Source organism: Pseudophryne corroboree, chromosome 5 (assembly GCF_028390025.1).
Source record: "Pseudophryne corroboree isolate aPseCor3 chromosome 5, aPseCor3.hap2, whole genome shotgun sequence".
Lineage (NCBI taxonomy): Eukaryota > Metazoa > Chordata > Amphibia > Anura > Myobatrachidae > Pseudophryne > Pseudophryne corroboree.
Genome location: NC_086448.1, coordinates 532,632,020 through 532,658,423, shown reverse-complemented (window position 1 = coordinate 532,658,423; position 26,404 = coordinate 532,632,020). Strand labels below are relative to the sequence as shown.

General features: G+C 46.8%; 1 protein-coding gene across 1 annotated transcript in view; it reads right to left on the bottom strand.

Moving 5' to 3' along the window:
- TMEM170B (transmembrane protein 170B) overlaps nucleotides 1-23,705 on the bottom strand; it is a 136,844-nt gene extending 113,139 nt beyond the window's left edge. Inside the window, exon 1 of the mRNA XM_063923168.1 lies at nucleotides 23,198-23,705. Within this exon, the coding sequence (XP_063779238.1) occupies nucleotides 23,198-23,294 (97 nt within the window). The 5' untranslated portion in view covers nucleotides 23,295-23,705. The remainder of the gene's footprint in view (nucleotides 1-23,197) is intronic.
- Nucleotides 23,706-26,404: the final 2,699 nt, after the last annotated feature.

Sequence of the window (26,404 nt, the reverse complement as noted above, 5' to 3'; positions counted from 1 at the left end):
TTAGACGCAGGAGCACCCATCTTGTTGGGTGCATACAATGTAAACAACGAGTCAGTTTTTCTGACTCCAGCTGTCCTTGAAATATATATTTTTAATGCTCTGACAACGTCCAGTAACTTGGAGTCCTCCAAGTCGCTAGTAGCCGCAGGCACCACAATAGGCTGGTTTAAGTGAAATGCCGAAACCACCTTAGGGAGAAATTGAGGACGCGTCCTCAATTCTGCCCTGTCCGAATGGAATATCAGATATGGGCTCTTGTATGACAAAGCTGCCAACTCTGAAACTCTCCTGGCAGAAGCCAGGGCCAACAGCATGGTTACCTTCCATGTAAGGTATTTTAATTCTACCGATTTTAACGGCTCAAACCAATGAGATTTGAGAAAATTTAGAACCACGTTCAAATCCCACGGTGCCACTGGAGGCACTATTGGGGGTTGTATATGTAGTACACCTTTGACAAAAGTTTGTACTTCAGGCACTGACGCCAATTCCTTCTGGAAGAAAATTGATAAGGCCGAAATTTGAACTTTAATAGACCCCAATTTTAGGCCCATAGACAATCCTGCTTGCAGGAAATGTAAGAATCGACCCAATTGAAATTCTTCCGTTGGAGCCTTCTTGGCCTCACACCACGCAACATATTTTCGCCAAATGCGGTGATAATGTTGTACAGTCACTTCCTTCCTAGCCTTAATCAAGGTAGGAATAACTTCCTCTGGAATGCCCTTTTCTTTTAGAATCCGGCGTTCAACCGCCATGCCGTCAAACGCAGACGCGGTAAGTCTTGGAACATACAAGGTCCCTGCTGAAGCAGATCCCTTCTCAGAGGTAGAGGCCACGGATCCTCCGTGAGCATCTCTTGAAGTTCCGGATACCAAGTTCTCCTTGGCCAGTCCGGAGCCACCAGTATCGTTCTTACTCCTCTTTTCCGTATAATTCTCAGCACCTTTGGTATGAGAGGCAGAGGAGGGAACACATACACTGATTGGTACACCCACGGTGTTACCAGAGCGTCCACAGCTATTGCCTGAGGGTCTCTTGACCTGGCGCAATACCTGTCCAATTTTTTGTTGAGACGAGACGCCATCATGTCTACCTTTGGTTTTTCCCAACGGTTCACAATCATGTGGAAAACTTCTGGATGAAGTCCCCACTCTCCCGGGTGAAGGTCGTGTCTGCTGAGGAAATCTGCTTCCCAGTTGTCCACTCCCGGGATGAACACTGCTGACAGTGCTATGACATGATTCTCCGCCCAGCGCAGAATCCTTGCCGCTTCTGCCATTGCACTCCTGCTTCTCGTGCCGCCTTGTCGGTTTACGTGGGCGACTGCCGTGATGTTGTCGGACTGGATCAACACCGGCTGACCCTGAAGCAGCGGTTTTGCCAGACTTAGAGCATTGTAGATCGCTCTTAGCTCCAGTATATTTATGTGAAGAGACGTCTCCAGGCTTGACCACACGCCCTGGAAGTTTCTTCCCTTTGTGACTGCTCCCCAACCTCGTAGGCTGGCATCCGTAGTCACCAGGACCCAGTCCTGTATGCCGAATCTGCGGCCCACTAACAGATGGGCAGTTTGCAGCCACCACAGGAGAGACAACCTTGTTCTTGGTGACAGTGCTATTCGCTGATGCATGTGCAGATGCGATCCGGACCATTTGTCCAGCAGATCCCACTGAAATGTCCGTGCATGGAATCTGCCGAATGGAATTGCTTCGTACGAAGCCACCATCTTTCCCAGGACTCTTGTGCATTGATGTACTGACACCGTTCCTGGTTTTAGGAGGTTCCTGACAAGTTCGGATAACTCCCTTGCTTTTTCCTCCGGGAGAAACACCTTTTTCTGAACCGTGTCCAGAATCATTCCCAGGAACAGCAGACGAGTTGTCGGGGTCAATTGAGATTTTGGAAGATTCAGAATCCACCCGTGTTGCTGGAGCACTACCTGGGTTAGTGCTACACCGACTTCCAGCTGTTCTCTGGACTTTGCCCTTATCAGGAGATCGTCCAAGTAAGGGATAATTAATACGCCTTTTCTTCGTAGAAGAACCATCATTTCGGTCATTACCTTGGTAAAGACCCGAGGGGCCGTAGACAAACCAAACGGCATCGTTTGAAACTGATAATGACAGTCTTGTATCACGAACCTGAGATACCCTTGGTGTGAGGGGTAAATTGGGACATGCAGATAAGCATCCTTTATGTCCAGGGACACCAAGAAGTCCCCGTCTTCCAGATTCGCTATCACTGCTCTGAGTGACTCCATTTTGAACTTGAATTTCTGTATGTACAGGTTCAAGGATTTCAGATTTAGAATAGGTCTTACCGAACCGTCCGGCTTCGGTACCACAAATAGTGTGGAATAATACCCCTTTCCCTGTTGTAGGAGGGGTACCTTGACTATCACCTGCTGAGAATACAGCTTGTGAATGGCTTCCAAAACCGACGTCCTTTCTGAGGGAGACGTTGGTAAAGCAGACTTTAGGAACCGGCGAGGTGGAAACCTTTCGAACTCCAGCATGTAACCCTGAGATATTATCTGCAGGACCCACGGGTCCACTTGTGAGTGAGCCCATTGATTGCTGAAAATCTTGAGTCGACCCCCCACCGTTCCTGGGTCCGCTTGTAAAGCCCCAGCGTCATGCTGATGGCTTTGTAGAAGCCGGGGCGGGCTTCTGTTCCTGGGCAGGGGCTGCGTGCTGCCCTTTCTTACCCTTTCCTCTGCCTCTCGGCAGATAAGACTGTCCTTTTGGTCGCTTTTTATAGGAGCGAAAGGACTGCGGCTGAAAAGACGGTGTCTTTTTCTGTTGTGAAGGGGTCTGAGGTAAAAAGGTGGATTTGCCGGCAGTTGCCGTGGTCACCAGGTCCGAAAGACCGACCCCAAACAATTCCTCTCCTTTATATGGCAATACTTCCATATGCCTCTTGGAATCCGCATCACCTGACCACTGTCGCGTCCATAAACTTCTTCTAGCAGATATGGACATCGCGCTTACTCTTGATGCTAGAGTACAAACATCCCTCTGAGCATCTCGCATATAAAGAAAAGCATCCTTTAATTGCTCTAGAGTCAATAAAATACTGTCCCTATCCAGGGTCTCAATATTTTCAGTCAGAGAATCCAACCACACTACCCCAGCACTGCACATCCAGGCTGAGGCTATTGCCGGTCGCAGTATAACACCCGTATGTGTGTATATACTCTTCAGTGTAGTTTCCAGCCTCCTATCTGCTGGATCCTTGAGGGCGGCCGTATCAGGAGACGGCAACGCCACTTGCTTTGATAAACGTGTGAGCGCCTTATCCACCTTAGGGGGTGATTCCCAGCGCGCCCTAACCTCTGGTGGGAAAGGGTATAATGCCAACAACTTCTTTGAAATTAGCATTTTTCTATCGGGGGTAACCCACGCTTCATCACACACATCATTCAATTCCTCTGATTCTGGGAAAAATACAGGTAGTTTTTTCACCCCCCACATAATACCCCTTTTTGAGGTACCAGTAGTATCAGAGAGCTGCAAAGCCTCCTTCATTGCCGTGATCATATAACGTGTGGCCCTACTGGAAAATACGTTTACTTCCTCACCGTCGACACTAGATTCATCTGTGTCGGTACCGGTGTCGACTGACTGAGGTAAGGGACGTTTTACAGCCCCTGACGGTGTCTGAGATGCCTGAACCGGTACTAACTGGTTTGCCGGGCGTCTCATTTCGTCAACTGACTTTTGTAATGTGCTGACATTATCACGTAATTCCATAACCAAAGCCATCCATTCCGGTGTCGACTCCCTAGGGGGTGACATTACCATCATCGGCAATTGCTCTGCCTCCACACCAACTTCGTCCTCATACATGTCGACACACACGTACCGACACACACAGCAGCCACACAGTGAATGCTCTATTGAAGACAGGACCCTCCTAGCCCTTTGGGGAGACAGAGGGAGAGTTTGCCAGCACACACCAAAAGCGCTATACAGTATATAACAACCCTAGAAGGTGTTGTTTTTATATATGCGCTCTCAATATATATTTATATCGCCAATTTATGCCCCCCCTCTCTTTGTTACCCTGTTTCTGTAGTGCAGTGCAGGGGAGAGTCGTGGGAGCCTTCCTCACCAGCGGAGCCGTGCAGGAAAATGGCGCCGAGTGCTGAGGAGAATAAGCTCCGCCCCTTTTCCGGCGGGCTTTTCTCCCGGTTTTTCTAATAAACTGGCCTGGGTTAAATACATACATATAGCCTTAATGGCTATATGTGATGTATTTATTTGCCTCTAAGGTACTCTATATTGTTGCCCAGGGCGCCCCCAGCAGCGCCCTGCACCCTCCGTGACCGAGATCCGTGAGCTGTGTAGCAACAATGGCGCACAGCTGCAGTGCTGTGCGCTACCTCTATGAAGACTGAAGTCTTCTGCCGCCTGTTTCCGGACCTCCGTTCTGCCGTTCTTCAGCGTCTGTAAGGGGGATCGGCGGCGCGGCTCCGGGACGAACCCCAGGCTGACCTGTGTTCCGACTCCCTCTGGAGCTCAGTGTCCAGTAGCCTAAGACTTCAATCCTCCTGCAGGCAGGTGAGTTGCAAGTCTCTCCCCTAAGTCCCTCGTTGCAGTGCTCCTGTCGCCAGCAGGAGACACTGATTAGAAACCTAAAAAAAAAAAAAAACTTTTCTAACTAGCTCTTTAAGAGAGCCACCTAGATTGCACCCTCTCGGACGGGCACAAAAACCTAACTGAGGCTTGGAGGAGGGTCATAGGGGGAGGAGCCAGTACGCACCATGTGACCTAAAAGCTTTTTTAGATGTGCCCTGTCTCCTGCGGAGCCCGCTATCCCCATGGTCCTGACGGAGTCCCCAGCATCCACTAGGACGTTAGAGAAATAAACGAGCTTTGATGCTGAACTGCAGAATATGATTAACTGGATAATGCAGACATGAAGAGATAACTGTAAGGATTTGCAATGGAGTTTTGAGAGTTAACTGAGAGACTGTGAAGAATTATCCTTGTTATGACAACATAGCAAATATAAACAAGCTTTGATGCTGAACTGCAGAATGTTATTAACTGGATAATGCAGACATGAAGAGATAACTGTAAGGATTTGCAATGGAGTTTTGAGAGTTAACTGAGAGACTGAAGAATTATCCTTGTTATGACAACATAGCAAATATAAACAAGCTTTGATGCTGAACTGCAGATTGTGTTTAACTGGTTAATGCAGACATGGAGAATTAACTGTAAGAATTGGCAATAGAGCTTTGAGAGTTAACTGAGAGACTGTGAAGAATTATCCTTGTAATGACAACATAACAAATAAAAAGTTCTGAATTGGGTTACTTGCGGGTTCCGGAGATCACTGTGAAACTGTAGTAGATGACAAGGTGATGAATGGGTTAAATGCAGAGTTGAACAAACGAACAGCTGAGAGAAACAGAATCCTCCAGACTTTGAATGATAGGCAGACTGACAAGGTAACCTCATGCAGGACACTGGGAATCCAACTATTTCCAATAGGAGTGCAATTAACTGACAGCACAGCAGAGAGCCGGTAGATCTTTCAGCAGTGAAGGCTGCAGACGGACCTCTGGGAACGGAGGCGATATCTGGACCACGGGAATCACACAGGAATGCACGGAGAGAGCTCAGAGCTAGAGCACAGCTTTGATACAACAAAGCACTGGCCCAGAGTAACATAATCCCAGCCTACTTAAAGGCAGCACAAGCACGGGATTGGCTTACACCTGCCCACAGGTGTTTTCACAAGTGCTCTGTATTAGCTATTTGGTCTCCAACATGGCCACCTCCTATACAGCAGACACACCGCAGTGCCTTAGGCCATTTGGTCCCCGCACTCACAGTTCCCAGACTCTGCATTACCTGTGCCATTGATCACGCCGTGTCCCCACACGGGCGCACAGCACCGCGAGCAACCGCACTGGCAACGGATGAACCCCAGAACCCGCAGAGGTAAGAGACCGGTTCGTGACAGCCACTCCTAGATGGGCCAGGTGTTTGTGTCGGCCACTTGTGTCGCTTAGCTTAGTCACACAGCGACCTTGGTGCGCCTCTTTTTTTCTTTGCATCATGTGCTGTTTGGGGACTATTTTTTTTAAGTGACATCCTGCCTGACACTGCAGTGCCACTCCTAGATGGGCCAGGTGTTTGTGTCGGCCACTTGTGTCGCATAGCTTAGCCATCCAGCGACCTCGGTGCAAATTTTAGGACTAAAAATAATATTGTGAGGTGTTCAGAATAGACTGAAAATGAGTGTAAATTATGGTTATTGAGGTTAATAATACTATGGGATCAAAATGACCCCCAAATTCTATGATTTAAGCTGTTTTTTGAGGGTTTTTTGTAAAAAAACACCCGAATCCAAAACACACCCGAATGCGACAAAACATTTTCAGGGAGGTTTTGGCAAAACGCGTCCGAATCCAAAACACGGCCGCGGAACCGAATCCAAAACCAAAACACAAAACCCGAAAAATTTCCGGTGCACATCTCTAATATATATATATTTATACTTCTCCACAAAGAGACTTTTGATCAGAACAAGCGTGTATTAAGGCCGGGGCAACGTTTCGTGGTGCAACCACCCTTTCTCAAGCCCACCAACAACACATCCACGAGAAACATATGTAAAATAAAATATATGTATATAAATTTAGCCAGGGTCCGTAAGAACCCAAAAAGTTGACATCTGGCAATGTCAACTATGTAGGTCACAACCCATGTACAAAATCTGAAACACTGTGATTGGGCACTAGGGGGCAGATTTATTAAGAATGATTAATGGTGCTCCTAACTGTCATGTGTTTGAAAATTGACAGAAGCTGACTGGCTGGAGCACCATATATCATTCATAATGAATGATAACAAAAATATCACTTGTTGATAAATCTGTTGATAAATCTGATAGGCTTTAGTCATTCATTCTCTCCCTCTAAGGAAACACATAAATTCTAAACTTTCAGTGGTAACATGCAAGCAGGTTGAGACAGTTGAGTAGGCTGACCATGTGACCACCTGACTCTATAAACATCCTTTGTGATGTCACTCAGCTGGTATAAAAGTCCCTGGTTGGTATAGTCACTTATCAGATGAGTATGAGCTGTTTATCATCCTCATACTGTACATACACATTGCTGTCTGTGTCTGCTGATATGATAACTCACAGTTTAAGGTAAGATTATATTAATCTACATGTATGAAAGTAATTTTAAAATTAACATTAATCACACATTTGTGATTAGTTTAACACCTACATCCTAAAGGGAAAATGTTACAATTACTAGACTTAGAGAGTACTATTTTTAAAACTAAATAATGACAGTCTCGCAACCACTATACGCTAGGCTAAACTATTTCCCTAGCAAGGAGAGGACATACAAGCCGGGATACGGTCATTAGGTCGACAACACTTAGGTCGACAGTCATTAGGTCGACCACTATTGGTCGACATGCATTAGGTCGACAGGGTCACTAGGACGACATGGTCATTAGGTCGACCTGGTCATTGGGTCGACATGTACTAGGTCGACATGGAAAAAGGTCAACATGGGTTTTTCAAATTTTTCTTCCTTTTTTTTTACTTTTTCATACTTTACGATCCACGTGGACTAAGAGGGGGCAGTGGCGTAGCTATACATTTTTCTCCCCCCTGCCAAAGAAGTTTCTGGCACCCCATCCCATTGACATATGAAAAGTAAAGAAGTAGCACACGCCGTAGGTGCGCACGCTCCAAATAAGGGTGTGTGGCCTCACTGCAATGGGTGTGGCATTGCAGGTAATAACTACCTTACACCCCAGTTTTGCAACCTGCACGCCCAGACATTGGCCACCACAGGAAAAAACAAATCCTGATTTGTACATTATTTGTAATTTTTCCTCCTTATAGAAATGCCCCTTACACATTATGCCCCACACTGTAATGCCTCTTACACAATATGCCACACACCGTAATGCCCGTTACACATTATGCCCCACACTGTAATGCCTCTTACACAATATGCCACACACCGTAATGCCCGTTACACATTATGCCCCACACTGTAATGCCTCTTACACAATATGCCACACACCGTAATGCCCGTTACACATTATGCCACACACAGCAATGCCCCTGACACATTATTCATCACACCATAATGCCCAGGACACATAATGCCACACACTGCAATGCTCCTGACACATTATTCCACACAGCGCAATGCCCCTGACACATTATTCTACACACCACAATGCCCCGGACACATTATTCCACACACTGCAATGCACCTGACACATTATTCCATACACCACAATGCCCCTGACACATTGTTCTACACACCGCAATGCCCATGACACATAATGCCAAACGCTGCAATACCCGACACATTATTCCTTACACCGCATTGCCCCTGACACATTATTCCACACACCACAATATCCCTGACACATTATTCTACACACCACAATGCTCCTGACACATTATTCCACACACCGTAATGTCCATTAAACATGCCTCACAGTAAGGCTTCTAATTATTTTTTTAATTACCTGCTCATTGTCAGGGGTTTCATGCTCGTTGCTAGGGGTTTTATGCTGGTTGCCATGGGTTTCATGCTCTGGTTTCCATGCTCATTGCTAGGGGCTTCATGCTCTGGATTCCATGCTCATTTCCAGGGGTGTAATGCTTGTTGACAGGAGTTTCATGCTCATTACCAGAAGTGACATGCTCATTGTTAGGGGTGTCGGGGCTACCCTTTGCCCTCCCGGCACTTGCGGGTAGCTATAGCGCTGTGCTCCCTGTCAGACGCTAGAGGTGAAATATGATAATCCTTCATTATGATACCAATAAAAGTAGATATGATGGACGCTATGCCGATGTTTTCGCAAATGAGCGATTATTGGTAAATTGTGCATGAACCAAAGTACCTGTGCTCACTGTGCATGTGCCAAAGTCTAATAGCGATGCCACTTGCAGAGCTTCTTTACACATAGCTTGCCTTTACACTGTTTGTGGGCATTTACGGGGGAGTGGTTGCAAAAATGCAGGTGTCTCTTGGACAATTTTGATGTGTCGCACTTGCAAATCCATACTCAAGCAGCATTCCTCCGGCATCTTTGTTCATGCTGTCAAGCTATGTGGCCATTGATTTAATCAAGCTATTATCAACCAAACTGCGTGTGTGCTGGCAATGTGTACGCAGTTGCAGTGCATTTGCGATTGGCATATTTGTACTTTTCAGGGCTGCTGTTTTTATTTTAATAATTTCGCACATCCTCAATGTGCACAATAGCAGGTGCAGTCGCCGTATCGTCCATCAATGAATCAGGCCAGATATCAATAATACTGTACAGCATCCTATGTGACAGGTATGAATTACATGATTTTAGATGTTTTTCTTAGATATGAGCGGGTTCGGTTCGTCGAGATCCGAACCCCCCCGAACTTCACGTGGTTTACACGGGTCCAAGGCAGTCTCGGTTCTTCCCGCCTTACTCGCAAAACCCGAACAGGGGAAAACGACATCATCCCGCTGTCGGATTCTCGCAATATTCGGATTCCATATAAAGAGCCGCGTGTCGCCGCCATTTTCACTCGTGCATTGTAGATTGAGCGGAGAGGACATGGCTACGTTCTCTGCCTGAATAGCCCAATATCAGCTAAATATCAGCTCAATATCTGTGCTCAGTATCTGTGCTCAGTATCAGTGCTGCATTGTGGTGACCAGTATATAGTAGTACTGTACAGTAGTCCACTGCTGTATTTTGCTGCTCCGTGTCAGTTCTATTATCCTGAACAGTGCTCAATATCTGTGCTCATTATGATCATTGCTGCATTGTGGTGATCAGTATATAGTAGTACAGTACAGTAGTCCAGTGCTGTTCTCGCTGCCCAGTGTCAGTTCTATTATCCTGAACAGTGCTCAATATCTGTGCTCATTATTTTCATTGCTGCATTGTGGTGATCAGTATATAGTAGTACAGTACAGTAGTCCAGTGCTGTTCTCGCTGCCCAGTGTCAGTTCTATTATCCTGAACAGTGCTCAATATCTGTGCTCATTATTATCATTGCTGCATTGTGGTGACCAGTATATAGTAGTACAGTTCAGTAGTCCAGTGCTGTTCTCGGTGCCCAGTGTCAGTTCTATTATCCTGAACAGTGCTCAATATCTGTGCTCATTATTATAATTGCTGCATTGTGGTGACCAGTATATAGTAGAACAGTACAGTAGTCCAGTGCCAGTTCTATTATCCTGAACAGTGCTCAATATCTGTGCTCATTATTATCATTGCTGCATTGTGGTGACCAGTATATAGTAGTCCAGTACAGTAGTCCAGTGCTGTTCTCGCTGCCCAGTGTCAGTTCTATTATCCTGAACAGTGCTCAATATCTGTGCTCATTATTATCATTGCTGCATTGTGGTGACCAGTATATAGTAGTATAGTACAGTAGTCCAGTGCTGTTCTCGCTGCCCAGTGTCAGTTCTATTATCCTGAACAGTGCTCAATATCTGTGCTCATTATTATCATTGCTGCATTGTGGTGACCAGTATATAGTAGTACAGTACAGTAGTCCAGTGCTGTTCTCGCTGCACAGTGTCAGTTATATTATCCTGAACAGTGCTCAATATCTGTGCTCATTGTTATCATTGCTGCATTGTGGTCACCAGTATATAGTAGTACAGTACAGTAGTCCAGTGCTGTTCTCGCTGCCCAGTGTCAGTGCTATTATCCTGAACAGTGCTCAATATCTGTGCTCATTATTATCATTGCTGCATTGTGGTGACCAGTATATAGTAGTACAGTACAGTAGTCCAGTGCTGTTCTCGTTGCCCAGTGTCAGTTCTAGTATCCTGAACAGTGCTCAATATCTGTGCTCATTATTATCATTGCTGCATTGTGGTGACCAGTGTATAGTAGTACAGTACAGTAGTCCATTGCTGTATTTTGCTGCTCCGTGTCAGTTCTAGTATCCTGAACAGTGCTCAATATCTGTGCTCATTATTATCATTGCTGCACTGTGGTGACCAGTATATAGTAGTACAGTACAGTAGTCCAGTGCTGTTCTCGCTGCCCAGTGTCAGTTCTAGTATCCTGAACAGTGCTCAATATCTGTGCTCAGTATCAGTGCTGCATTGTGGTGACTAAAAGTCCAGTGTCTTGTGCTGCATCTTGCTGCTGTAGGGTGCTGTGGTAGTGTCCTGTCACTGTGCATAGGTCATCATCATTCCAGTCACAGTGGTATCTGGTATCTATCTAGTGGTATCTAATTCCAGACATTACTGCCGTCTAATTCCAAATATATATTTGGCATATAATTCCACACATTAAAAAATGGAGAACAAAAATGTGGGGGGTAAAATAGGGAAAGATCAAGATCCACTTCCACCTAGTGCTGAAGCTGCTGCCACTAAAATCCAAAAAACAAAAGTTCAGTAAAATGACCCAAAAATAAAAATTAAAAGCATCTGAGGAGAAGCGTAAACTTGCCAATATGCCATTTACGACACGGAGTGGCAAGGAACGGCTGAGGCCCCGGCCTAGGTTCATGGCTAGTGGTTCAGCTTCACATGAGGATGGAAGCACTCATCCTCCCGCTAGAAAAATGAAAAGAGTCAAGCTGGCAAAAGCACAGCAAAGAACTGTGCGTTCTTCTAAATCACAAATCCCCAAGGAGAGTCCAATTGTGTCGGTTGCGATGCCTGACCTTCCCAACACTGGACGGGAAGAGGTGGCTCCTTTCACCATTTGCACGCCCCCTGTAAGTGCTGGAAGGAGCACCCACAGTCCAGTTCCTGATATTCAAATTGAAGATGTCACTGTTGAAGTACACCAGGATGAGGGTGCTGCTGGCGCTGAGGAGGAAATTGACAAGGAGGATTCTGATGGAGAGAAGGTTTGTTTAAGTCAGGCACCCGGGGAGACACCTGTTGTCCGTGGGATGAATAAGGCCACTGACATGCCTGGTCAAAATACAAAAAAAATCACCTCTTCGGTGTGGAATTATTTCAACAGAAATGCGGACAACTGGTGTCAAGCCGTGTGTTGCCTTTGTCACGCTGTAATAAGTAGGGGTAAGGACGTTAACCACCTAGGAACATCCTCCCTTATACGTCACCTGGAGCGCATTCATCAGAAGTCATTGACAAGTTCAAAAACTTTGGGTGACAGCGGAAGCAGTCCACTGACAACTAAATCCCTTCTTCCTCTTGTAACCAAGCTCCTGCAAACCACACCACCAACTCCCTCAATGTCAATTTCCTCCTTAGACAGGAACGCCAATAGTCCTGCAGGCCATGTCACTGGAAACTCTGACGAGTCCTCTCCTAACTGGGATTCCTCCGATGGATCCTTGAGTGTAACGCCTACTGCTGCTGGCGCTGCTGTTGTTGCTGCTGGGCGTCGATCGTCATCCCAGAGGGGAAGTGGGAAGACCACTTGTACTACTTCCAGTAAGCAATTGACTGTCCAACAGTCCTTTGCGAGGAAGATGAAATATCACAGCAGTCATCCTGTTGCAAAGCGGATAACTCAGGCCTTGACAACTATGTTGGTGTTAGACGTGCGTCCGGTATCCGCCGTTAGTTCACAGGGACTTAGAGAATTGCTTGAGGTAGTATGTCCCCGGTACCAAATACCATCTAGGTTCCACTTCTCTAGGCAGGCGATACCGAGAATGTACACAGACGTCAGAAAAAGAGTCACCAGTGTCCTAAAAAATGCAGTTGTACCCTATGTCCACTTAACCACGGACATGTGGACAAGTGAGGCAGGGCAGATTAAGGACTATATGACTGTGACAGCCCACTGGGTAGATGTAATGCCTCCCGCAGCAACAACAGCAGCGGCGGCACCAGTAGCAGCATCTCGCATACGCCAACTCGTTCCTAGGCAGGCTACGCTTTGTATCACCGCTTTCCATAAGAGGCACACATCTGACAACCTCTTATGGAAACTGAGGAACATCATCGCAGATTGGCTTACCCCAATTGGACTCTCCTGGGGATTTGTGACATCGGACAACGCCACCAATATTGTGCGTGCATTACATGTGGGCAAATTTCAGCACATCCCATGTTTTGCACATACACTGAATTTGGTGGTGCAGAATTTTAAAAAAACGACAGGGGGGTGCAAGAGATGCTGTCGGTGGCCCGAAGAATTGCGGGCCACTTTCGGCATTCAGTCACCGCGTGCCGAAGACTGGAGCACCAGCAAACACTCCTGAACCTGCCCGCCATCATCTGAAGCAAGAGGTGGTAACGAGGTGGAATTCAACCCTCTATATGCTTCAGAGGATGGAGGAGCAGCAAAAGGCCATTCAAGATTATACATCTGCCTACGATATAGGCAAAGGAGGGGGAATGCACCTGACTCAAGCGCAGTGGAGAATGATTTCAACGTTGTGCAAGGTTCTGCAACCCTTTGAACTTGCCACACGTGAAGTCAGTTCAGACACTGCCAGCCTGAGTCAAGTCATTCCTCTCATCAGGCTTTTGCAGAAGCAGCTGGAGAGATTGAAGGAGGAGCTAAAACGGAGCGATTCCGCTAGGCATGTGGGACTTGTGGATGGAGCCCTTCATTCGCTTAACCAGGATTCACGAGTGGTCAATCTGTTGAAATCAGAGCACTACATTTTGGCCGCCGTGCTCGATCCTAGGTTTAAAGCCTACGTTGTATCTCTCTTTCCGGCAGACACAAGTGTGCAGATGTTCAAAGACCTGCTGGTGAGACACTTGTCAAGTCAAGCGGAACGTGACCCGCCAACAGCTCCTCCTTCATTTTCTACCGCCACTGGAGCTGCCAGGAAAAGGATAAAATTTCCAAAACCACCCGCTGGCGGTGATGCAGAGCAGTCAGGAGCGATAGCTGACATCTGGTCCGGACTGAAGGACCTGTCAACGATTACTGACATGTCGTCTACTGTCACTGCATATGATTCTGTCACCATTGAAAGAATGGTAGAGGGTTATATGAGTGAGAGCATCCAAGTATGCATGTCAGACAGTCCGTACGTATACTGGCAGGAAAAAGAGGCAATTTGGAGGCCCTTGCACAAACTGGCTTAATTTTACCTAAGTTGCCCCCCTCCAGTGTGTACTCCGAAAGAGTGTTTAGTGCAGCCGGTAACTTTGTCAGCGTTCGGCGTAGGAGGTTACTTCCAGAAAATGTGGAGAAGATGATGTTCATCAAAATGAATTATAATCAATTCCTCCGTGGAGACATTTACCAGCAATTGCCTCCAGAAAGTACACAGGGACCTGTGATGGTGGATTCCAGTGGGGACGAATTAATACTCTGTGAGGAGGGGGATGTACACCGTGAAAGGGGTAAGGAATCGGACGATGAGGAGGAGGCGGACATCTTGCCTCTGTAGAGCCAGTTTGTGCAAGGAGAGATTGATTGCTTCTTTTTTGGTGGGGGCCCAAACCAATCAGTTATTTCAGTCACAGTCGTGTGGCAGACCCTGTCGCTGAAATGATAGGTTTGTTAAAGTGTGCATGTCATGTTTATACAACATAAGGGTGGGTGGGAAGGCCCAAGGACAATTCCATCTTGTGCCTCTTTTTTAATTTTATTTATCTTTGCATCATGTGCTGTTTGGGGACTATTTTTTTAAGTGCCATTCTGTCTGACACTGCAGTGCCACTCCTAGATGGGCCAGGTGTTTGTGCCGCCCACTTGGGTCGCTTAGCTTAGTCATCCAGCGACCTCGGTGCAAATTTTAGGACTAAAAATAATATTGTGAGGTGTGAGGTGTTCAGAATAGACTGGAAATGAGTGGAAATTATGGTTATTGAGGTTAATAATACTATAGGATCAAAATTACCCCCAAATTCTATGATTTACGATGTTTTTGAGGGGGTTTTGAAAAAACACACCCGAATCCGACAAACATTCTTAAGGGAGGTTTTGCCAAAACGCGTCCGAATCCAAAACACGACCGCGGAACCGAATATAAAACCAAAACACAAAACCCGAAAAATGCCCAGTGCACATCCCTAGTTTTTATACATTTTAAAAGATATCAAGAAACAATTGAGGATCTGCGCACACCTCTAATCAATAGGGTCCCAAACATGTGGCTCACTGTGGCTGTAGGAATATTGGGCCTCAGTCTCAGATGCAGTGCACATCGCTCCCGCGTCTTTGGATTCCCTGTGCCCAAACAGTGACAGACTATGGCTTAGGGGGCACTGTGTGCAACAAAGCAGGACCCGTTCTGCACATCCACAGAATGTATTATGTGCATACGCAGACGCTCCACCATCGGAGATGTACGCAAACCAGCGCAGGCGCCACGGTCGGGCATGTATGCAAACCAGAACTAGAGGAACCACAGCAGCTTCTTGCATGTGATATGTTTTGTCTAATAGAAATACATATGGAAGTGTTTGTTCTATTTAATTTGATTTTATATTCGCTTTTATAGGTGATTTTATGATCAATCTAGAAATGGATATTCTAAACCAGGGGTGGGGAACGTCCGGCCCGCGGGCCGTATAAGACCCGCAAAGTAATTTGGTCTGACCCGGCCGAGTAGGACCGGCTCCAGGCTCTTTCATCCGGAGAGGCCGCACAGGACACCGGGTTTTAAGGGCGCTGGCTATTCTAATGTGGTGTGCCAGCTATCAGCCAACATTACTCTGTGCCGGACTGTGTGCTGAGCACCATGATCCCGTAGATACTAGCGGCGGAGGATGTGAAGTCCAAGCCCAGGGAGCTCATCTTCAACCTGACCAGCCCCTTGGCCCTGGAGGTGGACGGCTAGCTGCTCAGCACCAGTTTCGACCAGAACGCGCTCATTACCACCTTCACCCAGGGATTTTTTGGAGCTACGGAGCAGCTTTCATGAAGCCCATGAACATGCTGGTCCCGCTGATCACACGCAACGCAGGCCTCTGGCTGCTGGAGGGACAGTCCAGGCCGCTGTCGGGGCCGGGCTCCGGGATGGACAAACTGGCCAAGGTGCGAGTGTGGTGGACGGTCTCCGGCGTGCGCAGCTGCTCCTGGCAGTGGGGGACACCAGCGGCTTTACACATTCATCCCCCCAGCAGCTGCACTCCAGCCTGGTGATCTACCAGCACGATGGAAGTGACACCTACATTGACAACCTCATCCTCAGGCTGGACGATGGCAGACACAGGGTGGAGCTGCTCTACCACATCACAGTGTCCTCATCAGACGACGAGCCCCCTGTTCTCAATGCCAACACCGGCCTTAGCTTGGCAGAGAAGAGCCTGGCCTTCATCTTGTCCTTCATGAATCCTTCCCTGATGTGTGGAGAGAAAGGTGCAAGTGCAGCAGCAGAGCCCAGCCAAGCCCAGTGGCGGTGAGCAACAGTACCGGGGCCATTATATGTATCTGCCACTATTGGGTGCATTATGTGTATCTGCCACTATTGGGGGCATTATATGTATCTGCCACTGTTGGGGGCATAATTTTTGTATGGCCCCCAAAGGATTTTATAAATATCCAAATGGCCCTTGGCAGAAAAAAAGGTTCCCCACCCCTGTTATAAACTGAACACAACATCATTAGTCAAAATCAAACAACATCAAATTTGATTTTGAAATCAATTTCAAAATCAAATCTTAGTAAATGTGTGATTTGATGAGTGAAAAAGAAAGCAGATTTGATTAGATTTCAGTCATTTTAAATTGAATTTAAAATGTAATACAAAATTGAACATTAGTAAATATAACCCTTAGTGACTCAGAGTTGCTTGGAAATAAATGTGAATACCCACTTGAATTCAGAGTTCACTGCATTTGTACGACCACAACACTCCCATCCATCCATTCCCTTGTGAAAGTAGACTTCATCACTATTAGTATAGATAAGCCCCAGCCCTAGCCTTGGAGCAGAGACCAGTCTGAAATCAGCCAGATCTGTGTACACCTACCTTTACGTAATTCCTTATATAGGCCCATCGCACAGAAATCCTATAAACAAATGCCCAGTTAAAGCAAGTGGTGATTCATATCACTCTGAATTGTCTGCAGTTGCTTAAGCTGTGTATGCAGGCTCCAACGCATGTGCATGGTAAAAATGTCAAGGACTTTCTGCAAAGAGGACTTGTGTGCAGCTCTGAATCAAGCCCTTAGTCAAGTATTCCTAACCTCTATCTCCCCATAAGATATACTGGTTACATGCAGGCAGGTTGAGATGTTACAGTTGAGCAGGCTAACCATGTGACTGGCTTACATCATAAACAGCCTTTGCAATGTCACTCAGCTAGTATAAAAGTCACTGTGTCACAACTGATGGCTGGTGCTGACTGGAGGAAGCCTCAGTTGTAGGGGCTGAGATATAAGTAAACCTGGGAAGCAGTATGGGACTTCTAGACATGCAGTACCCAAGCCCGAAGGTGTGACCACGACAACTGGAGTAAAAGTTAACGGGTTTTATTCAAGCACAGTTCAGATGGTACATCAGCAGCAATGTCAGGTATGGTAAAAGCAAATGGCAATATACAGTTCCTGTTAGATACAGCAGAAAAGCGGATGCCTTGGGGTGCGGTAATTGTAGGTATCAGTCTTGGTAGACCAGGAGATGGAATGTCCTTAACCAGCACCCAAGTGCTGAGTAGTAGAACGGTAACAGGAACTGACCAGCAGGTGGTCCACTGGAAGCTGGTTATATTGGCTGGAGTATGAGTTAGCTGCTGGGTAGGCCGGATGGAACCGGACTGATCGATGAACTGGGTGGAGTGCTTGAGGCACCAATGTAGCTGGAGAGTAGCTAGTAGCACTGGTGAGGCTAGGGATCGCTGGAACTAGAAAGTCGATGGCGGAGCACCGATGATATCTGGTATTCGATGGCAGAGCACCGATGATATCTGGTAGCTGAACACCGCTGGAAACTGGATGCTGGAAGCCGGTGTTAATCATTGCCAGTTGCAGGGAGCAATGCTAGAACACTGCGGAGTCAGGCTGCACCGCTAGATGTTAAACTGGTGCTGGTCTCTAGTGGAGTTGGAGATAGGAGCTGGAATACCTGTAAGAGCAAACAACCACAACGCAAGGAGACTGGTAACACTGGGTTTGACAACCAAAGCACTGACAACTTCCTGGTTCAGGAACAGGACATTTATACCTGCAGCAGTGCAGGGATTGGCTGGTCAATCAGGCAGAGTTCAGTAGTACAGCGGATTGGTGAAGGTAATGTCATGTGACTGAAACCAACATGGCTGCGCCCATACTAGCAATTGAAGGGAAAGTTAGTTTGTGGAACCATGTTATACCCCTTTCACATCGCACAAATAACCCGGGTCGGAAAGCCATCAAAGGAGACCAAATGCCGGATCCCACCCGGTAAGGACACGTTTCTCTTACCGGGTGGGATCCGGCATTTGCGATGTGAAAGCGGTATTAGTGATAAGAGTAATGGCGGTGGAGGCCGCGGAGGGCAGGAGACGCCAACTTGCATACTTGATTCACAGAGATGGCGACGGAGGCCGCAGCGGGCAGGAGACTCCATGCAGGTTTATTTGAATACTGGGGCGCAGGAATGACGGCGGAGGCCGCAGAGGGCTGAGAGTGCCATTCTTAACTGTATGAGCTTACTATGATAGCGCCTGCGGAATGACAGGAAGGAGATGTGGAGTGAGGATGTCAGCAGCACGACTGAGACCCGGCCCTGGAACGCTGAGCCAGCCTCAGGAGACACCTGAAAGGTAGATAATGGCGTCCAGTAATCCGGATTGTGACACATTGCTTGTAATAGAACATACACATAGGGGTCTATTCAATGCCTATCGAATTCTCTCTGACAGAGAGGATCCGACAGTTCAGTATTCAATTAGCAGGCATTTCTGACAGGTTTTACCCGTTTTCGACAACGCTGATCTGATTTTTTTGAAGTCGAATCAGCATTGTCGAAAACGGGCCAAAAACCTGTCGGAATTGGCCGCTAATTCGACAAAACACGTGGATCCGTCAGAAGTCAGAAAAACAGCAACTCAAAATGTCGAAAACTGACGTCTTTCCGACTTGACGGCAATTCCGACTTCAATTGAATAGACCCCTTAGCTCATATATAGTGCCTCAGTGTCTAAGGCAGGCTTTTTCAACCAGTGTGCCGTGACACACTAGTGTGCCGCGACCAGTTGCAAGGTGTGCCGCGGAGCCAGAGCAGCTTCCTGCACCTTCAGAGTGAACTGTTGGCCCAGGCTCTTCTTAGAGGATCAGTCGTGCTCTGGCCATGACCTATGCCTTGAAAACGATGTGATATCATAGGTCACAGCCGCAGCGTCTCACCACCCAGCCAGCCCACCCGCCTGCATACACATCTTCCAGTTACCGCCTGCATACACAGCTTTCCTTGCCCACCCACATCCACACCTGCCCGGCATTCGCAGAACTCCACTATGAACAGCCCCCGCCACTGAGGGACAGGGAGGAGGACAGCTGATAATATTTGTTATTTTATTTCTCCTGTGGGGAACAATAGGATTTCAATAGGATTTATGTGGGGAGAATAAGAATTTATGGATTTATGGGGGGAACAATGTGAATCATTCATGTGGGGAGCAATAGGATTTATGTGGGGAGAAATGTGATTGATTTATGTGGGGAGCAATTGGATTTATGAGGGGAGCAATGAGATTGTTTTTTCTGTGTAGGCCAATGTATGTGTGGATTTTTTATTTTTTATTTTTTTTTACTGTGAGGGCCAATGTGTGTGTTTTGTGTTTTTCTGTGGAGAACTGATGGTGTGCCTTTGCAATTTTAAAATATTGTTCGGTGTGCCGCGACTAAAAAAAGGTTGACAATCACTGGTCTAAGGTAAGCTTATTTTATCCTAAATATTATGTGAAATAAATTTTTTAAAAATTAACACACATTTGCAATATGCACTAAATGGACAATTTTACCCTAAATGCACACTTTTATGACCAAAGACTGACACCACCATGAACATTAACGAGAACCTTCTACCTTATTTACCCAGTTAGAAGACGGTATATAAGTTGTTGACTATGCAGCATATGATTAAGACTCCTCATTCTGCTGAATACAGTTGTCTATTATTCGTTTAAATCTAATTATTTGACATTGCATTATAAAGCAGTGATAACCATTTTATATTTATAGAGAGGTAAACAGCAGAGGAATCACAGGTTTTTGTATCTTAGCGCCATCATTATAACCAGCTATGGGGACAGCGAATACAGGACCTTATTCAGCTTCAGTTGTAAATGTCCGAAAATGTCCCTTAAGGATTCTCGCCACGTTTCGGGCACGGTGGCGAACATCCCCCTCGGGTGGTGGTGTGGACCACCACCCAAGTGTGGGATCTGGGCGGCATTTCACCAGGTGTCAGTATTCCAGCATCGGTATCCTGACCACCGGGATCCCAACAGCAAGCAACGTGGCTGCCTCACGCCTGCCTACTTACAGGCCTAGATTCTTCCGCCCTCTCCTGTACAGATGTAGCCTTGCTCATTGTGGCTACATCTTGCCACAATTGTCGCAATAGCGTGCACGTATGCGACTTGCACTTGCCCCATTCGCACGAATTGGAGCACAAATTGGCGCAGATGTAGCCACGATGAGTGTGGCTACATATGCATGTGCAACCTTTTCAAATGGCATATGTCAGTACGAATAATGAGTAATTGGCATATGTCAGTACGAATAATGAGTAATGAGTGCTCAGTGGATTCCACAGTAAGAGTTACGTAAGGTGGTGCTGTTAAAATGGGAGAGTGCTACTGCGCACACTTGAACATGTTCCTCTAGGGATGCTTTATTCCCTAACCAAGATGGCCATCAGAGTTAGTACTGCACATGCGCAGCGCCATCTGTGTAGAGGGACTTTGGGCTCTATTCATGAAGCAGTGAAAAGGATGGATAAGTTAGCCAGTAGCGAAGTTGCCCATGGCAGCCAATCAGCTTTGAAGTAACATTTATCATTTGCATACTATGCAACTGTACGGAGCAGCTGATTGGTTGCCATGGGCAACTTCTCCACAGGCTCACTTCTTCATTCTTTTCACTGCTTCATGAATAGACTCTATAGTGGGACACAGATGTCTTCCCTCTTACCTCCAAGAGACCTGCCTGATTTGCCTACAGTACCGCTGTTCCAACATCCTGCGCCGTTACCTACAACTGTACCGTCACCTGTTGGTGAGCTGCTACAACCCTGCTCCACTACAAGCCCCGCTTCATGCCTTAAGGTGGACACACATCAAACGACTTGCAACAAACGGCATCGTTATCGTTCATGGGCACTCAACGATCTGCACTATTATGAACGATTTATCGTTCCGATGTGTCAGAATCGGCCAAATTGTTCATAATACAGTCTGTGTGGCTAACTTTAGCCAGTCTAAACACAGGGAGTTTGGCTGTACCTACAACTCTCAATGAACCACACTACTGACAAAGCCACTGGACTGCTCTTGGGGTCAGGAACATGTACACTTCACTGCCATTCCACGTTTGAGAAAACTGAGGGGCAGATATAACAAGTGATATTCTTGTTTTCGCTCGTTACAAATGTTAAGTGGTGCTCCAGCCATTCGTAACAAGTGAACAAAAATATAACTTGTTAAATATGCCCCATATGATTGCTCAATACATCCCAGTGTCTTAAATCAAGAAGGTAAACTATATAGAGAACCATAAAACATCCTGCAAACCAAAAGAATATTAAAGACCAACAGAGTGAATATTAATTACATTGAAATAAAGACCCTACTTTGTATGCAGGGGCTGTGCAAACACACAAAAAGTACACAAGTCCAAGCCTGCCCAGTGCCCCAATTACCAAGAGCCAAGTGTTACCACTGAATCCATTTCCATGGACCCCAGAATGCTAAGTTTCTCATTATCTGGCTGAAGCAATTGAGACGTTGCTGTTGTATTACTCACAACGCTAATACTACTGGGCATACCTCTGAAGCATAATAGTTGTATATCTATCCTCTATGCCAGTGGTCAGGGAACAGGGGTAAATTACCCCAAATGGGGTAAAAATGAAATACCTGGGGGTAATGGATGGTCGGGCTGCCGAGCCACAGCCCCATCCAGACTCGGCCGGCTCGCGATGTGACGTGTTGACATCACACCACGCTCCCTCCTGCCCGCCCTGAGCTGTGCTCCTGGCCGCCCTGTGCTGTGCTCCTGGCCGCGGTGTGACGTGCTGACGTCACACCGCGCTCCCTTACGCCCGCCCTGTGCTGACCTGTCCTCCCGCCCGCGGCCCACTAACCCACACACAGAACTTGAAGTGTTCTGTGGCTGACCTCTGACAGAGTACCGCAGAATCATACAGTGGCTCACATCACAGTGGGAAATTCCCACGGACATTACTGAGGTGAGGAAGTGACCATCTGTCTCCTAAAAAGTCGTGTCCCGACCCCCCTCATCCATCTTTCCCCCCTCATCCATCTTTCTTACATTCATGCTGGTGTTTTGGGGAGAAAGTGTTCATTAATCCATTCATTGCCAAAAAATAATTGGCGAAAATAATAATAAATTTGTGTGTTTGTGCATATATATATATATACATATATACACACAGTATCTCAGCAATGTCATATAAACAGTGATAACCAGTACATACTGTATGCCCAATAATATATGATTTCCTTCCTCTCAAATCAAGGGGGTAACGTCGGCGTATCTAAATATATTTTGGGGTAAAAGGTAAAAAAGTTCCCTGACCCCTGCTCTATGCATCTTTTATTGAATCACTAATCATTATTACACAAATTATGTTTGCAACTATTTAGTTATCAGCCTGTCACAACGATGGATCAACATAACAGTAATGTTGGTGCTGACAGCTGTGCGTGCCCGAATGGAGAAACACTTGGATTACTCCGTCGGGCGCCATCTAGCAACTGCCGGCATGTAAAACACCTGAATTCCCCCCACAGAGGTGAGGAGCAGCGTTAGCCTATTATTATATAGGATCTGTGAACATACTGTAGTAACTTGATTATGAGTCCAAAGTATATATATGCTGTACAGTTTATATGACTTTTAACATATCTGTTATATACATATGTTGGGGGGCATACAGTTTAAGTAAACAATGCATAACGTGAGTCATCCTCTCTTCGTCATCCCTCACGGTTTCCTTGGTATAAACCATCATTTCAATAACACCACTACCTGATGTGGAGTGCATTATTCAGCACAGGGTATGTTATGGCAATCCCCGTTTACTGTCATAATACATACGCATACGACACTCACCGGTCAGGGTCCTCAGCACTGTCCCGTGTGCCCATAGGCTCAGCACTTGCTGCACGGACAGGTTGATCATTGACGGGTCCTCCTTCTCCGCCTTCATTCTCCTGTCCTGCCTGGTCCTCAGCGAGCAGGGTGCTGGAGGAAGAGGAAGAGGTGAGAGTCCCGGGGCTCCCAGAAAGCTGCTGCTCCTCCTCCTCCAGCAGCAGCACAAGGAGTTCCAGCAGCAGGAGGCCAAGCAAGGATGGCCTGGGTATGAGTGGGGGACGCAGCTGGACTGGGGAGGAAAAGCAGTCTCGCAGGGGAGACATTGAGGAAGAGGACCGCTGCTGCAAGGCCCTCCCAGCCTTGCCCGACCAACTCTAGCGGGCAGCCAGTTATCTGCTACCGTGGTGGGCAACGAGCAGCCACAGACCTGGGAGCGCTGTGTGTGCACCGCACCGAGCTAAGCAGCAGCCAACCTGCCTGCATCCTCCTCCATCATCACCACCAGCATCAGCTGTCCCCTCCTCCTCCCTCATCATCACCCGAGTCACCCACCATCATCCTGGAGGTGGATCTAGCGCACAGGCAGCACTATAGGGGAGAGAGTAGGCTGCTGACTGTCTTATGCCTTTACCTACATTACTCATTTAAGTATTTCACATCCCATGGATTTTTTTTATGCCAATAATGGAGCATTCTCACGTTAACGTTTTCTATCTATCTATCTATCTATCTATCTATCTGTCTGTCTGTCTGTCTGTCTGTCTGTCTGTCTGTCTGTCTGTCTGTAAATTACTATAACAATAGTGCTTAATAAACAGTCTTATGTTGCACCTTGTAATTATTTTCACATCTTGCTTTGTCTTTTACCTGTTAAGGACTTAATTGGAGACAGAGATTGATGTGAATCATATTTCCTGCATAGTGTAAATTCAAGGTAGTAATACAATATTCTATAGCATTTGTACTGTATCTGACAGCATCACAGATCCGAGTGCTGCAGCATGCCAATCGTGCTGCGGCTTGGGGCACTCCATGTAAACTCGCAATACACATTCTGCACATGCGCAGACCACCCGCCATCGGACTTGTATGCAATCCATTGGGTTTGCGTACAAGTTTGATTGAGGCCCATTGTTATTTCAGTGCTGATTCCATCTATTTTATTTGCGTTCATATGCTCACCCCATTTCATAATTGGTTTCTCTCCTGGAGACTTCAAAACCTTGCATAGTTCTCCTGGATCCCCCAGAAGAGTAGTCAAGACTCCTGGAAGCTGTCCCCCCACAGTCACCCACAACTGCGCAATAACCCAGTGCAGTGGGCAGTCTGGGGGACTTGATGATGCAATTCGCACTGAGTCGTGTCATTGTGAGGGCTACGATGATGCAATATCAGCACTACACCCCTCGCACCACCTACATTGCAGTAAAAAAAAGAAATTCGCAAGTATGCCCAAGTTTTGCATTGGTTTATATCTATGAGGTTGACAAGCATTATATACAGTAGATATAGGTTAATAAGTAAATAAATACAAGCCTCCTTTGCATATTGTCTCAATTAAAAAAAGACTGGGGAGACACGGGGTATGGCACTGGAGAAACAAAGGGGGATAGTGCTGAAGAAACATGGGGGATGACCCTGGAGAGATATAGGGAGATTGTGCTAGAGCACAGGTTCTCAAACTCGGTCCTCAGGACCCCACACAGTGCATGTTTTGCAGGTCTCCTCACATAATCGCAAGTGAAATAAGTAGCTCCACCTGTGGACCTTTTAAAATGTGTCAGTGATTAATTAATACACCTGTGCACCTGCTGGGTTACCTGCAAAACATGCACTGTTTGGGGTCCTGAGGACCGAGTTTGAGAACCACTGTGCTAGAGAGACTTGGGAGGGTTAGCCTAGAGGGACACACTGGGTAGTCGCACTGGAGAGATACAGGAGGATAGAGGAGAGAAATGGGAGATAGTGCTGGAAATTATTCACCACTGGTATTATTAGGAAGAAAAGGCTGGGGCACAGTATTCGGGACATCTAAAGAAACCATATTACTGATACAAATGGTATGCAAAATTTGCAAATAAAGTTTAATACAAACTTACTTTATCTTACGTCCTAGAGGATGCTGGGGTCCATTCTAGTACCATGGGGTATAGACGGTTCCGCAGGAGCCTTCGGCACTTTAAGACTTTTCAACTAGTGTGAACTGGCTCCTCCCTCTATGCCCCTCCTCCAGACCTCAGTTTAGAAAATGTGCCCAGGAGACTGGACGCACTCTAGTGGGGCTCTTCAGAGCTTTGCTAGTAAAGACTTTGTTAGGTTTTTTGTTTTACAGAGAAGCTGCTGGCAACAGCTTCCCTGCTTCGTGGGACTTAGGGGGGGAGATTAGAACCAACTTCTCAATTAGTTTAATGGTTCTAGTCTCCGCTGACAGGACACCATTAGCTCCTGAGGGAACTGAACACAGATCACCCATGGCTCGCGGTTCACTCCCACAGTACTGCCGCCACCCCCTAACAGAGCCAGAAGACAGAAGACGTGTGAGTATTCACCGGAGTCCGTCAGAGCGGTCATCCGGTCATCGTGGCAGCTAATTAAGGTACCAGCGCAGTGGGATACAGCACGCCATGTCTCTCACCGGGTGTAGAGCGCGCGCTGGGGGGGGCGCGCTCTGAGTGACATGTTACCTCTCTGCTGGCTTAAATACGGTACACACACACACACATATATATATATATATATATATATAAAATGTCTCCCCACTCGTGGGGACCCCCGCGGAGGCCAGTAAAATAATTCCCCTGCCTCAGGGGAAACGCGCCATTTTAGGGTGGCGGAGCTTCTCCTCAGGCTGTTCATCTCACTTAGCGCCATTTTCTCCCTGCAGACGCTGCTGAGAGGATCCACGCTGCGCTTCTCTGGAAATACAAGTACACTATTCAGGGAAGGAGCTTATAATTATTAATAATATAAATCAGCGTTGTGAGTGTGTTTCACACATTCCTAATTTACCGCTGAGTGTGAGCTGGCAAATCCCCTTGTGTTCCTCTACTGGGCCTTACTGTGGGGGGGAGGGGGGAGTCCTCTCCAGAGAAACCTATTATGGATGCACAAGTGGGTACTGTAATGGCTCTTCCATCCCAGAAGGAGCCGGAGTAGGTGAAAAGATTGCAGAGTAATATTTCTATGTTAGCACAAATGTTTTCTGACTCTGAACAGCAGACTATT